General features: G+C 33.1%; 1 protein-coding gene across 4 annotated transcripts; it reads right to left on the bottom strand.

The window, feature by feature from the left end:
- Positions 1 to 283: 283 nt before the first annotated feature.
- On the bottom strand, positions 284 to 15,461 carry LOC147078647 (T-cell activation inhibitor, mitochondrial). 4 transcript variants are annotated; one of them, XR_015072198.1, is made up of 13 exons: positions 15,327 to 15,461; positions 14,948 to 15,059; positions 13,749 to 13,866; positions 13,313 to 13,454; positions 11,632 to 11,733; positions 10,001 to 10,118; positions 9,807 to 9,909; positions 7,105 to 7,196; positions 6,900 to 7,000; positions 5,257 to 5,403; positions 4,788 to 4,919; positions 2,387 to 3,232; positions 1,843 to 2,134 (listed from the first exon to the last, which is right to left on the bottom strand). XR_015072198.1 is itself a non-coding variant. In XM_085960339.1 (12 exons), exons 1-12 carry the CDS (start codon positions 15,347 to 15,349, stop codon positions 2,110 to 2,112), a joined length of 1,215 nt encoding a protein of 404 aa, XP_085816465.1. In that variant the 5' UTR covers positions 15,350 to 15,461; the 3' UTR covers positions 284 to 2,109. The 4 variants fall into 4 exon arrangements, 3 of the variants coding, with proteins under 3 accessions (XP_085816465.1, XP_085816463.1, XP_085816464.1); XM_085960339.1 differs by lacking the exon at positions 2,387 to 3,232 and having other exon boundaries at positions 284 to 2,134; XM_085960337.1 differs by having other exon boundaries at positions 877 to 3,232.

Genomic DNA, 15,461 nt, shown 5'->3' with positions numbered 1-15,461 from the left:
AGGATTATTCAATTCTTCTGATAATGTACTGGTCTAAATATTTACCTCTTTGTATTTATATATTATTATGCATTAAAATTTAATCAAAAAATAATGTATTTTCATCAAAAACATGCAATAAATAAATCTATATTGTGTATATTAGAATTTCTAAATATTTTTTTGTCTTTGAAAAGTCTAATAGTGATAAATAAAATGAAATACAACTTATTAAGTGAGTTTTTTTTATTTTCATTTCGAGGGAAGAGTTGGGTTAATTGGATAGAAATAAAAATGCAAGATAAACAGGTAAAAACAGGTACAAAATATATTATATTATTCAAAGACTTATAAAACAATAATAATTGACCACTAAAATTAATTAATAAAATTATTATACTCTTGAGTGTTGAGTTGTGTTCGTTCATTATTGAATTAACATATTTAAATTCATATATGAAAATATCTAACCAACTTGGTCTTTTATTTCGGTCAGTGAAATAGAAATGAATTAAGTCTTAAATACTCACAAGTGAGAATAATAATATGACTTATACTTGAATGTTATGGTCCGGTTACACGACCAGACATAAAGACTCAACAACTCGCACTGATCGTCATGAGCAACCGTTAATCTTAAATATATAGCAATTACATGCAATGATTCAAATTTTAATTCAATTGTATTTACATATTATCTTTGTTTTATATTAAAACTGTGAATAAATTTAGCCTAAAGTCATAAAGCCCATGCTCTTTCAGTTAATCTGACGCCCTAATCGTTTCCATTTTGCTCAAGACTCTATTTTTCGAACGGGCTCGAAAGTCAATGGGAGTTGTCAAGTTGATAAGTCTGCTTGTATAATCCGGATATTACATTAATATACTCTTTTTCTTAATCGAATACTATTATGTAAATTGAGTCGATTCCACTGTTGGATGTTGGAACACACTCACAATTATTGAAAATATTATAATTAGCTAGCAACAGAACTTCATCTGAAATATTACAATACAGACTAGAAGTGAGAATGCGTCAGTTTTGGTTGGAATATGAACTAGGTTGCAGAATTATATATCTATGTATAGTATACATAAATAATATAGGCATTAGTAATACATATAATTCAGCACTAGCCTTGTCAAAGTTCTATCATTCTACATATTATGTATAGTTAAATATAAAGTTTCATTAGGCAACGTGTAATAAAATTATTTATTATCATCATGCGGTCAAGCTAAAAACTTATGAGGAGACCGCATTTGGGATAAGTAGTAGACGTTTAACAATACCACTTAAAATGTCTTGTTTTAATATCCATTCAAAATATGATCTCCTAATAGTTAAGGCGACCATTTTCAAAAACCCCCGAAAGTCCACATAATATGGTCAAAATCTAACAAAAATATATACCATATAGCATTGTTTCCCAAACTATGGGTCCCGACCCATCAGTGGGTCGCGAGCGAATATTGAGTGGGCCCTCGCCACTGTATACATAAATTTAAAAAAATAGGAAGTGATAAATTTGATATTTCATTCAGCTATTTATAATTCCTAAAAATTGAATTAAACTTAAGTTACGGAAAATATTGTGATAAAATAATGAATGTTCGATGAAGCTATGAAAGTCCTCCTCATCTTTACTACCCTTATATCTATGTGAGGTCGGATTTTCGGCTACTAAATACCGAAATAAATTGGATATATCAAACTCACTGCGATTAAAAGTAACTAAAGTTGAAGTTGATGCTAAAACTGGAATGAAGAAAAATAAGAAACAAATACATCCTTCCCATTGAAATAACTTTGTAAAAAAACCTTGCAGGTGTAGGTATTTAAGTAATAATTTTTTTTTATTTAAGTTGTTTCTTATTTCAACAGTATTTCATTCATATTGGTAACACTTATAAAAAATATTTTTTTTATTTCAATTAGACCAAATAAGACAGCATTAAGTAGTTCCACGACTCGCCACTAGGGAATCTGAGCATTACCAATATGTATGCCCTCTTTTCTCTAAGACAGCTAAGAGGTGGGTCCCAAGATTGGAAATTTTTGTTAGATGGGTCAGAGCCCAGTCAACTTTGGGAACCACTGCCATATAGTATTTGCTGGGCTGCAGAAAATCATATACTTGCCAGTTGCTTATCACTGCAATAAAAGAGATATAGGCCAATAAATATGAGCATATTGTTCTAGCACAGCGGTGGCGAACCCACGGCACGCGAATATTTTATTTTGAATATAATAAAAAAACCAATAATAATAATAAATGACAGACGCATTGCATAAAAAATAGCAGTCAAATACTCTTCAAGAATAAGCGTTACGTTTAATGTAAATATATAATTGCATAGATCATTCCTCAGGCTTTATGTGTACATATAATATTATCGCACTAACCTCATTAGGCAGGGGGGAAGCCTCGCCGCGAACTTCTAATTTTGATCGATTTACAATGCTTGAGACCACTGTAGAGAGAGACTGCCTCATCTGATCAGAACATTTCTGATGTCAATTTGTGCGTAAAGAACCAACATAAGTAATACAGTAAGAAATAATTTCATTTCTACTCACAAAAAAGGCTGTACCAAATAAGAAACAAAAACTTGGTAGTAAGTAGTAATTCTGTCAGGCACTTTCAAAATTGGTGGACCGAAATGTATGGCGTAATTGAAAAAAAATAATAAAGTTATATGTGTGCTATGTTCTGTGAGTGGTATTTAGAACATCATCATTTTTTCATAGAATTCTTAAAAAAGTATTTTTCCCCATGAAAAACTGCTCAGCACATCAGACAGTCAAACAATATCTGGGAAATTTTGACACGCATACGTAAAATGGTTAGCCAACCCTGTTCTAGCATATTAGGCACAAAAGTGTCATTAACAACAGATATTGTAATGTGGAGTTATCGGTATTTGAAAATAGACGCCTCAGTTAATAGCTCACTGATCCATGCGTTTTAGTAGTATTATTATATCACAGATATCGAATTGGTGTATGTTTTACTTCTACCATTTCCAATCCCATGGAATGCACATCACCCCGTCTGAAAGAACCGAAAAATAGCTGGTAATCCACAAGTTGACTCCGTTTAAATCATTGTGCAGAACGGTGGCGTGTTGAAGTAGTTGTTGGCAACACTGAATCATGCGATCGGGCGTGACGCAGTCGTCTTTCAGTAATTCCAACACTCCTAATCTCGCCACACACTCTGCGTGTAGTTTTCTTTCCGTGTACTTATTTCTACATGAAAAATGTAATACTAAATTGAATAACATTAATATAAAACAGTACATGTTAAATAGCCCCAATGCAACAACGCAAAGTGAAAAGCTGTATGTGATTTTATGTGTAGTTTTCATGCCTTGTTTAATTTGATATACAGTTTTTGCACACACATATATTTTGTTTGTGTCATAAAATCAAACCAAAACTTAGGAACAGCTACCTACTTAGTAGGCTGTGCTAAGTTTCGATTTCTTTTCAGGTTTCACATGAGATTTTATCATTATGAAAGTAAAATAACAGATGACAGATCATTATTATGTAATTCACTTTAGTGTGTGGGCAACATTGAGTCCGTAATGTATATTTTTCGAAAGTTAAAATATGTTGGACTATTCAATACGTGTCGATATACCTGGATGCGTTGCACAGTGGTCTTTCTATCATTTCGTATGAAAAAATGGGACAACTTTGTGGTAGCATATTTATGTCTAGTGGATGAGAAATACTCAATCACTTATGGGGCTGCTCTTCAATAGAATGGAAGAGATAAGAAGGGTTGGGAGATCTAATCTGTGTAAAAAGAGAAACAATATCCCTTAAGCTAAGGTAATGGAGGGTGCTTGCGTCAGGGGAGTGGACATGCTTCCTGAAGGCAGCCATGACGCACATACTTTGGGTTGTAGTGACAATAATAAAAATAATAATATTTTGATGTATATGTATGTATATGTGGACTAGGGATTCCAATCCCGGGATCCCGAGCTATTTTCGATACCTATGAATCCCGGGATTGATAAACATAATCCCGTGATTTCGGGATTGATTTTTTATCAATTTTTATGGAACATAAAATAAAAGCAAAAATATAAAAGAAAAAATACTTATAATAAAAAATTACTACATTAGAAATAAATTGAGTTTGAATGAAGTTTGATTTATACCCATGTGTAAGTTGCCGATTCATTTTATTTTTTCACATAAATTATTAAAAATGAGAAAGATTGGAAAAAAACAATGCTTCGCACTTTTATCAACGTAATTCCACCATGATCTTATACGTTTTACGGCAGTTTCATATTTGGCTGACTAATTAGATTTATGAAGCGGAAAGGCCATAAGTACGCCATGATTATTTGCTTTACTATTTTAAATCTCGCTAATCCATTCATAAGCCTTTACTATCAGAAACAGCAATCTCATATTAAATTCACATTATCATTTATATTACAATATTATTTACTCCATTAAACTTATGTATTTCCAAGATTGAACGTAGATACAATATTAACAATAATTGTCTTAAATAGTATAAATTATACTAGATTTATTTTTGACCGATTTTATCAATGTTATTTGTGAATATAAAAATTTTATATTAACAGTGGAAAAAAATGCCCATCCCGGGACCAGTCCCGGGATCCCGGGATTGTCAAATTGTAATCCCGAAATCCCGGGATCAGAATTTTGGCTCGGGATTGGATTCCCTAATGTGGACCAGTGGTAGAATGTTCCAAGTTATTGGAAAAGGTTTGAAATTTTAAATACATGTATTATCGTGTTATTTACTAACATTTTATAGCGTGTCAGTCCCTCCATGGCTTCATCAAGGTGAACGGCGATGAAACTGATGAGCTGGTCTCCCGGACATGATGAGGGAGTGATAATTTGACCCGTAGGAGACACCATTAGAGGACCAGCTTCTCTGTAAAATATATATTACAAAATGAGCTACTAAAGAAGTATATGTACGTACATCAAGAATTGATTAGAGATAATAATTGTGTGACAATCAAGTAAGAAATCTAAACAAAAAAACAATTACACAATATTGTCAATAGTGTGGTTATCCAATATTAGTGGAGTAATTGGGAGGACAATAACTGTGTTCAATCAAATCGCTTTGGATACTGATATATTCCACTTATGTGAGGGTGAGGTAGGTGGACAATAATTACCTGGACCTAATATTAGTCAAACAAACACCAAAAATGACCCAAATGGAATAAAATAAGTTGGATATATTTTGGAAATTTACTTACTGTTCAATTACAATTTCATAAGGCGTTAAAGATTTCGGAATGGATGAAGGAAAACTTCCCCCTGATGAGTGAATGTCTCCTAATGAAGTCGTCAAACGTTTCAATTGGCTGCAGTATTCAGCTGCCTGTATTTTAGGCATGAACTTTCTAGAAAAAAAATATTTGGGTACATTAAGTGAACGTCTGATAAGTAATTTCACTAGTGCGTTCAAAGCTTGCAATCTACAGATGCGTAAAATTAGTCATGGATTGTATTTGATTTAGTTTGAGTGAAATTAGGATTTAAGTCAGTCTTCGTCAGACATGCATAGAAAGACACTAGTCACTAAACACTAATTGGGCGTTAACCATAATGAATGTTAGTGTTTAGAGATGCACCCAACAAACCCGAAAGTTTGACTGCAGTCATATTTTAACCAGAAAGCAAATAAATAGTTTTTGATATTGTTTATTTGTTTCCGATAAAGGAAAATTATTATTAGTATCAATTATATATGTATACTACATATTTAAAATGTCTTAAGATATACAATATAATTCTCATTGCCAACATACTATGTAAACAAATGCCATCTTAATATACGAATTGTATTGCCATGTCAGTGAAAAATATATATGAATGAAGACACTATAGGTATACTGTATCCAAGATGCACCCGTTTATTTAATTAATCATTGTTAAAGCAACCATTAAATTATTTAAACTTTATAATATACACTAATAATTTATGATTATTCAATAATGCTGTTTTCACACTTCTGTCTCTATCTCTATCTATCTTCGGTCAATCTGAATTTAAAAAATAGCAAGAATTTTGAATGCAGGTTGAGAGATGTTGCCATGGTAATGATTTTCGCCTCTGATTTTTTATATGTTTTGATATAATTATGTAATGTCGACATTTTATACATCTGAGTCTTATACCCCGTTTACACGTGCATGGATTTACTACTGACAGTATGTTTTATGGCTGTAACAAGAAAATGTATGTGTAAACATGTATTATCCTGCAGTTGTAAGATTGCATGCATGAATTAAAAAAGTTCGGAAACTTCTGAATTTTCAAGGACAGTTGGGATTTTTTCGATCTGCGCCTGCGCAGTAGAACGAGTGGCGAACCTGCGGGCAAAAAACGAACTACATCCCAGACTCATCGTCACTGTAGGATTGGTTTCCCGAATAGACCAAATATGCAGGAGACGAAAAACAAATTTCATAATCCTTTATTTAAATACATGGAGATATTTAAATTGTTATTTTTACAGCATATGAATGATGTATTCATTACCATTACAAAGTAATTTAAAGAAAGGGATGGTTCTCGTCCAATTAGATACAAAAAAACATTCTGCATTAAGAGGTCGATTTCGACAAAAACGGATATTCGGTAAACCAATCCTATAGCGACGTCATGTTGAGGTCAACCAATTTTTACGACCTGTCAAATAGTACGATAAAATGATAACATTGTGTCTCGCTTACTCTTGAAGAATGAGATTGGAGAGACAGCCAGGGCTTTTACATGTAAACAGTTATTGTCACGATAGTTTAAAATACACACTATTGCTGCTAGTAAATCCATGCATGTGTACATGCGCTATTACAGTAATAAATTTAGTAATGCAGTAGTAATGCAATATACCTCCGTTTGATACGAATATTTCTTAAAACGGTTGAAAGGGTTTTCTCATAAGTAGGAATGAGCTGCAATGCATCGTCATGCTTTTTTACATTTTTTATTAACTGAAAAATAAACAAACAGTAACACACACTTATTAGATAATAGTTTTTTGCAAAATGTTATAAGTATTATTTTGTAAAATATTGTGTTTCAAATGTATACTAACATCTAGCCAGTTGTGTCTTACTTCTGTATTGCCTAAGTATACATGTCCATCTAAACTCACGCCAGTAAATTGACCGAGAACTAGGGTGCGATCTGCAATATAAATAAAAAGGATTTCAAATTAAAACACTTTTTGAAACTTTTAATTATAATATGAATATGAGAAAACTTAATAAACAAAATTTAATCATAAAATACTTAATATGTTATAATACGTTGAGATTGCTAAAACTCCCAACCACCGGTCCACGGAAAATTTTGGTCAGTCCGTAAAAATAGTTGTCCTCCATTTTGAAATGAATGTCAGAATTTTCAAAATTTAAACAATAATCCCTTCATGGAAGACGTCAATTCATGCGTAATTAATATTTGATAATAAAGAGACCTAATCGAGTTGTCTGTTAACGCCACATTGGTACTCAGTCATAAAATACAAATATCGTTAGCTACAAATCTGTTAAATTATCGTCTACACTCAACATATTCAACTATCTACATATTCTTGTGAGAAGAGTTTTTCGATCATGTCAGTAATAAAAATGAAACAGAAAAACCGAATGGACGTCAATGCAGTGCTTCGTTTCTTCGAAACAATAATGCCACATAAACCATGGTTATGAACTATTCTCGCAAAGATGCAGATTATTTCATTTAAACATAGAATTTTTGTATTCGCAATCAGACTGTTACGTAACTTACTATTATATTACAAAATATAATTTAAAAAGTAATAAACAAAATCTAATATATAAAAATCAATATTTGTTTGTTTGTTCGTATTTTATGCGCTGCCATACCGTTCATCCGATTGCGATAAAACTTATTGCTTGCACTTGCGCAAAGAGTATAGGCTATATCTTATATACAAAAATGAATGTCTGCCTCTCTGTCTGTCCCGTATGCGTTCCTATACCATTCATCCGATTGCAATGAAATTTTGTTAAGTGGTTGTATGCACACCCGCGAAGGTTTCTGAATTAAAAAAATCATCATCTTCTTCTTCTTCTTCATTCTATTTTATTCGTATGGTTCCTATACCATTCATTCGATTGCGACGAAACTTTCATCACTTATTGTACGCACACCTGCAAAGGTTTCTAAACTAGAAAAACCATCTTCTTCTTTTCTTCTTCATTTTATCTTCTTTTATTCGTATGGTTACTATACCATTCATCCGATTGCGATGAAACCTTCGTCAGTTGTTGTGGTAACACCCGCAAAGGTTTCTGAATTAGTACAACCATCTTCTTCTTCTTCATTCTATCTTCTTTTTTCGTATGGTCCCTATACCATTCATCCGATGCGATGAAACTTTCGTCAGTTGTTGTGCGCACACCCGCGAAGGTTTCTAAATTAGTATTATATAAAATAAAAAATTTGTTGTTTGTTTGTTCCATCCAATTTTGAATTTTTTACTACATATTAATACTAATAATAACGTTTGCATATTTTGGATGCGATTTTAATTTAGTGTTCTTTTGTTTGACCTTTACTCTTATTAGAATTACTTTCACATTGCCATATTGTATTACACATTGTAATATTAAAAAGATAATTAATTATTATTATTTTTTAAATATTTAAGATAAATGTATCCACGAAGCGACTCTGTGCGAAGCCGGGTACTTCAGCTTGTACTATATAAATAATTGTTTTTTCTACGTTAGCGGTCCGTGAAATATTTCTCATATTTTTACAGATCCACAGGTCGAAAAAGGTTGGGGTCATGTTTTATAACGTTTTTTAGTTGTAAGTTTCAAGTAAAGTAAATTTACTGCCCACGATGGCCGAGCGACTTACGCGTTGGCTTATAATGTTGTGGGTCATGGCAAATACACATATTGTTTTTCAATTTGTGTTTGGAGTCAGAGTATGAACCTTATGGCTTGAGCAACTGGCTAACAACCATTTCTCCTAAAAACAAAAATCTGTTAATACAAACCTCCACTCTGCGGAGGCTCGTATGATCTTATTAGGATCAGACATGGTCTAATGAATAATGGAATTTATTTGTTTTTCTGAGTTCACATTGAGTTAGGCCTTTCGCTTATGGAGAAACTAAAATCCGACGAACTGGTTGGTGATGGAACTAATAAACTGGCCAATGACTGATGCTTCGCATACGGCGCTACTGAAAGCCACTTGAAATAATAATCTCATAACCTCAAACTGTCAAACCCATTGTCTTTCCTACTTCATTCCAAGTCTTTTCCGTAATATCTTTACGGGAATATTCTGGCAGCCTGTAATTATACAGGCAGAAGTATTTCTCAACTTCTGCCACAAATTTTAAATTAAAAATTGGTTCGCCCATCTTCTTTTGACGTCTTGACTTGTTATTGCTAGTTCAGTTCAGTTCAGTGCTACCAATTTTGGAAAGAAAATATGTTTTTTTTATCGAATCTACTGATATTGGCACCACTGTTTTACGGGGGACTGGAAACTGAGAGACTGGGAGACTAGGATGACGCGTCTTTTCAGTTTAGTCACGAACGTTTTGAAACTGAGAGATTCCAGTCTTGTCGTGAGCGAGCCGCCATTGAAATACATTTGCTAGATACTGGCTGAAATTTTAGTTTCAGTCTCGTCTTTTTTGAGTATTCTCGTGAGTGGAAGGCCTTAGTCGCGTCAATTCTCTGTGTAATATCCAAATATTCATGTTGCTGTTGCCTATATTGTTGAGGATTTGTCAGTGTTAATTACCTTTAAGAGTATGCATCTGATCAGCATGTTGCGTAGCCAATGCGTTAAAGCTTTGTAAACCACCTCTGATATGACTTATGTTCCACCCTGACTCCCATTTAATCTGAAATGTAATAGTTTCTTCAGCATTTAATAGATACAGACCAATAGATTAAATAGTTATTGTAGAAAAAGACAGTAATTATTGTACATACTTCCTTCAGTTGATATTCTTCACTAAGTCTTTTAATCAGTTCATTTATGTGGTCTCTTGTAGCTTTGGTGGCATTATGTTTCTCTCGGGCAATTGAATGATTCTTCATCACCCACATTCTAAAAACATTGAAGAAAACTCATCATGTAAGTTGTGCATCGCGTTATTTGAATACATCAGTGTTTTTAAAAAATTCCACTACAGCGGCACACTCGTCCCTCTGCCAAACTCCCATGACGCGATATGCATAGACATAATAATAACAATTATAGCACGGGGGCCTTCGAATACTTTCTCGTTCACTCATCGGACGTTACATACCGCAACGCCCTGGCGCTCCCACTACAGCGTGCAGAGGTTATCACATAGACGGTAGAGAAGGGGTCGAATATTTGACTATATAAGGCAATGCTTGGCCTTCAGTTAACAATTAGAATTGAGTTGAGCTTGGCTTCCTCAAGAGATCTAATTCACCTAGTTCACTATAGTAGTCTTGCATGCACTCTGAAAAGGGATAAATGCGGTTAGCCGTAAGCCCTATCACAGTCAAATGAGCTATTCGATTGAACTAGGTACATGACTTATAATTTATAAATAAGAGGGATTGAAGGAAGAAGAGTTCCATCCCTTACACAATTAAATTATAATTTTTGCACACTGAATATGCACAAGATTTAGGAATGTTAGTATACGAAAGGCATAAATAAATTTAGCTGACACCTGGCGCCGTCTACGAGTCACGTTAGCAATAGCATTACCTCGATTCAATCATACAGCTGGTGGCTTCATTTCGGAGAAGTTTTGGAATACCTCCGATGAAGTGGATATAGGGTTTAATTTGCATGTGTCATAGGTAGACCGATGGGTAAATTGGGAGAACTGTAATTCGGCGAGGAAAAATATGTGAAGTTCAATTCTCACTTGGTTGGCCTGATTTCTAGTATGTTTCATGTATTTTCAATAATAATAATTAGACATGACGCTCCCTATAAAAAAAAGTGTGACTCATAATACACATTTTATGTCAGCCAAACAAAAAATGAGTTGAAGACAGGTCCTTAAATAAATGATTCATTTTTAGAGTTCCATATCTCAAAAGGTAAATAGTTGGCAGATGTAAAATTTGTATTGAATGTAAATGTAAATATAATAATAAATTAGACCAAAAAGAGTAGGTACAATTTAAAATCAAAGCGAAATTTCTGAAAAACACTATAGTACAGGAATATTTTAGGTACTTTATACATATTTGGTTTACAATTACAGTACTTATTTTACATTTTTCGTAGAATCAAAATAATAGTACATATTGTACTATAATTATAATAGAGTCGCCAACACTGGCCTTGATGTATGTTACACAGATGAATAATTCTCGGCCGAATAGTTGAAAGAGATACACTCATTTTTTTCTACAGAAAGCAGCATTCCCTGTTTATATTATTTGATGAGGAATATTGTCAAAGAAACTAAACAACACAACTTGATCTGCCAAACAATGATAGCCTAGCTATTTGTATATCTGCCTATTGTTGTCATGGATAGGGATTGTTTGTTTAAACATGAAATTAAAGAAATACCTTAAGAGTCACTGTTTGTAAAATGAATTAAGATTTCACCATACCTACTCACTTTAGAGAGTCGAGTTCCTTGATAGTATTCACTTGCTCTCTCATAACAAAAGTCGTGTACAGTGGATCATTCTCATCAAACGGATTGCTGTATCCAAAATGTCTGAAAAAATAATATTTACATTATTATTCTTCAACTTGAATAAATGTATTATTTTTTGTAGAGGACAGATGCGCTACAAATTAAACAACAACACCTATTTTTCACCATCAGAAAGATATACCTACTCAATACCCATTCATTATGAAAATGATAAGTTTTGGACTTCTTTTGGACATTCATTGTACCCATTGTTAAACTATTCCTCCACTGCAATGCCCCAGCTGTTTTAATCGCAGGAATTCACATGTCCCTTTTTACTCACGATACGAATCAACTGCGAGCATTGCGAGCTTTCTCATGGTTATAATATGAAAACAACTTTCACATAAGCTGGTTAAAGAAATAAAAATAAGAATGGTTTTACTAGTTACTTTCCCTTCAAAATCTAAATGAAATCATATATTACAACAAAATTTTCACGACTCACTGCCTGTGGGCTTACAGTGCGATCAATGAAAATTCATTATGCAATCAATGTATCGGACATGCTTGACAGATAACATTGGTATCGTAGTCCACATAAAATATAGCCTAGGTACATTAATGATTTCAGTCTCATAATATAAATATTATGTAATTAAAGGTATGTTTATATCTACCACGCAAAGTATGAATTTTAATGAAAATTGTGGAGACATAATTTACATATAACCAAATAAAATTAGTGATTGTAATCCCGGGATTGGTATAAACATGATACTAATTTGATAAGAATTGCAGAAAAATAGGTGATATTATAAAATATTTCATATTTAGAAACATTTATTTTTATTTTAATCAAGTAGGACTGAAGTACTTATCTATAATCAGGACTTCGAACTTTTCGGTTCAAGGAAAAAAATATATTGGTTTTTTTCGGTTTAGCTCTGAGTGATTAATTTTTAAATGTTTTTATTTGCATTTAAAATTTATTTTCTACTATAATTTAGAACATTTTATTGTACTTGCATGATAGCCCGACGCCACGCTCCAAAATCAAGGGTTATGTTGCACCGCACGGTCGTAGCTTAAAGAAGCAAGAACTTAAATCGAATGACCAACGATTAGGTGCATCGAAATTTCGCTGATTGGGCGTTAGAGCAACTTGAAACACACCCATTATTTCATGAAAAAATCATCTTTAGTGATGAAGCTCGTATTTTGTTAAATTGCTTTGCAAATAAGCGCAATTGTCGCATTTCAAGTATACCAACTGTTATTCTTGAAACACTTTTACATCCACAAAAATTAACAGTTTGGTGTGGTTATGTAATTGGTCTATATTTTTTTGAAAACGAAAATGGCAATGCAGTTACTGTCAATGGAGAACGCTACTGAAACATGATTACTGATATTTTCCAGCATGAATTAGATGATTTTCATATGGACGATATGTGGTTCCAGTGAGATGATGATGATGAGCTCGTGATGCAATCAACTTATTGAGAGTTAAATTAAAAATATGTCTCTTATTTGCCCAATAGTTATACTAAAAAATATATGGAATATCAGGGTGCCTGTAGTATTCTTTTTTAACCTTATTTTAAAGTAGCATAATATGTATTATAAATTGGATCTAACAAAAATAAAATACACATACCTCAAATTCTCATTACTTTTTGGGGTCGGTTTAGAAATTTTATCAACATATTCTGTTGATATTTGGCAGGCATTCAGTATATTCAACACCGACTGTCGCACGTTATTTCCGGACAGTGTAATCTTGACTAACTGCAAGTCTCCTACATTGTGCAAATCAAAAAACACCATAAGAATCATAAATTGCGTTTAATTGGATCATTTTATACATTAGCAAAGTAAACAAAAAAAAAAGGCGAGGTAGGAATGCCATCTGTTACAACAAATAGAATTATTGACGCCTGTTACATTGACAGAGCTTTGAATTGGCGCCACAGTACTGATTGGGAATATAATATTGAAGAACTTGAATTATTATAAATGAACAGCTGTACAATGAAGACTGCCTTGGAAAAAACACTTTATATATTACGTGAGTGAAGCTATTCATTTTATACCTTTCGTTTTTGATTTTCCTCGTAGGTAAAATGATAATGCAGTAGTTGGAAGCCGGGTTTTTGCTTGTTGAGCTTCGAGCACAGCGCTAAGCTGCTTCAGAGAGTTTTCATTGACAGCCTAAATACAGAAAAAATAAATATTCTTAAATATACAATAATTAATGCTTCATTTGTGATAATTTCAACAAATGGTATTATAATATAATCATTGGCATCAGTGACGTCCCGTGGGGATAGGCAGGTCATGCATTACACAGGGGTAGGATAGGTTGCATTGGTATAAAAATCCCTGACAACATAATATAATAGTGCCTGTACACGTGCAAGGATTTACTGGCACCAATAGTGTGTAAATTAAACTACCGCGATAATAACTGTTTAGATGTAAAAGTACGACTGTCTCGCCAATCTCATTCTTCAATCGTAAGTGAGACGTGTTGTTGTCATTGTATGGAGCTATTTCACTGGTTGTGAAAATTGCGCGGTGTAGTTGATTTTTTTTCCCAGCAGGTTCGCCACCATCGTTCTACTGTTCAGGCGCAGATATTGCACAAGTTCTAATTGTCGCGTGAAAATTCAGAAGCTATTAACTATTTTGATGTATGCATACAATCTTGCAACTTGCACGATAATTCGTGTTTACACATGCATTTTCTTGTTATGGCCGCGATAATACGTACTGTCAGCAGTAAATCCGTGCACGTGTAAATGGAGTATAATTGTAATAGACATTGTAATGGCAGTTTGTCTCAGAGGCAAAATTTTCACAAGTCTGCGCCCAAACCTATGGGCGTCACAAACCTCTGCATGCCTAAAACCGTCACTGTTTGAGAGTAGGTTTTGTAGAAATGTTCTAATTCTCAGTAGATGGTGTGTACCTACGTCAATTTAAAGACTTTTTGTGTTTGTAAGATAGCCGAAAATAAATAAGAAGATAGGTAAGTGCCTAATGAATTTGCAGACAATTTGAAACTGAAACTAAAATGGGAGGATATTATAAGTCTGCTTAAGGGTGGCACCTTGCCTAGGTAGGGAAGTCACAGATTGGAATAATTGTGTTGGAATCGACTGATACAAAACTATGGTAGGTAAGGAATTAGAATGCATGGCACATAATAAAGTAGTAATATGTAGTTTTCTTACATCTATGAAATATTATAAGATAACAAATGGAGGAAATTATCTTAAACATAGCTTACTCTTTGTTCGGGATATTTTCCGAATAAATCTGGATGCACAGAAAAATAGAAGGGTCTCAATGCTGTGGAGACTTCAGCCGTGCTGAGACGTCTGCATAAGGCACTAGGCACCCTAAAAATCAATGTGACATTAATTATGTACTCTGTTCGATTATATATTTTGTTGTGACAAAACAATATTCTCATTTTTTTAATTACACGTCCTGTTGAAAAATCTGCGCAGTATGGATAAGTTATTTTTTAAAAGACAGATGTTTTAAAATAATTATTACGCACAAATTGTGGCACAGTAGTAAATAAATTGTGGTCAAAATACGCGAAGCAAATTATTGCAAATGATTTCAGTATTATTAAAAAATATATAAAATAAAAAAAATACCATCTTTTCATGCTGGCGTACATTACGACTACGTAAAAATTATATAATAATATAAAAATAATATTTTAATAAGTATGCAGCAGCTTATAATATGACATCTGTCATTTTCAATTCATATTCGTTATTATTCGACAG

Source organism: Rhyacophila brunnea, unplaced genomic scaffold (genome assembly GCF_057557595.1).
Source record: "Rhyacophila brunnea isolate RB1 unplaced genomic scaffold, BYU_Rbru_1.0 scaffold_11, whole genome shotgun sequence".
Taxonomy (NCBI): domain Eukaryota; kingdom Metazoa; phylum Arthropoda; class Insecta; order Trichoptera; family Rhyacophilidae; genus Rhyacophila; species Rhyacophila brunnea.
The sequence above is the reverse complement of the archived record's forward strand: the minus strand, read 5'-3'. Positions and strand labels throughout refer to the sequence as shown.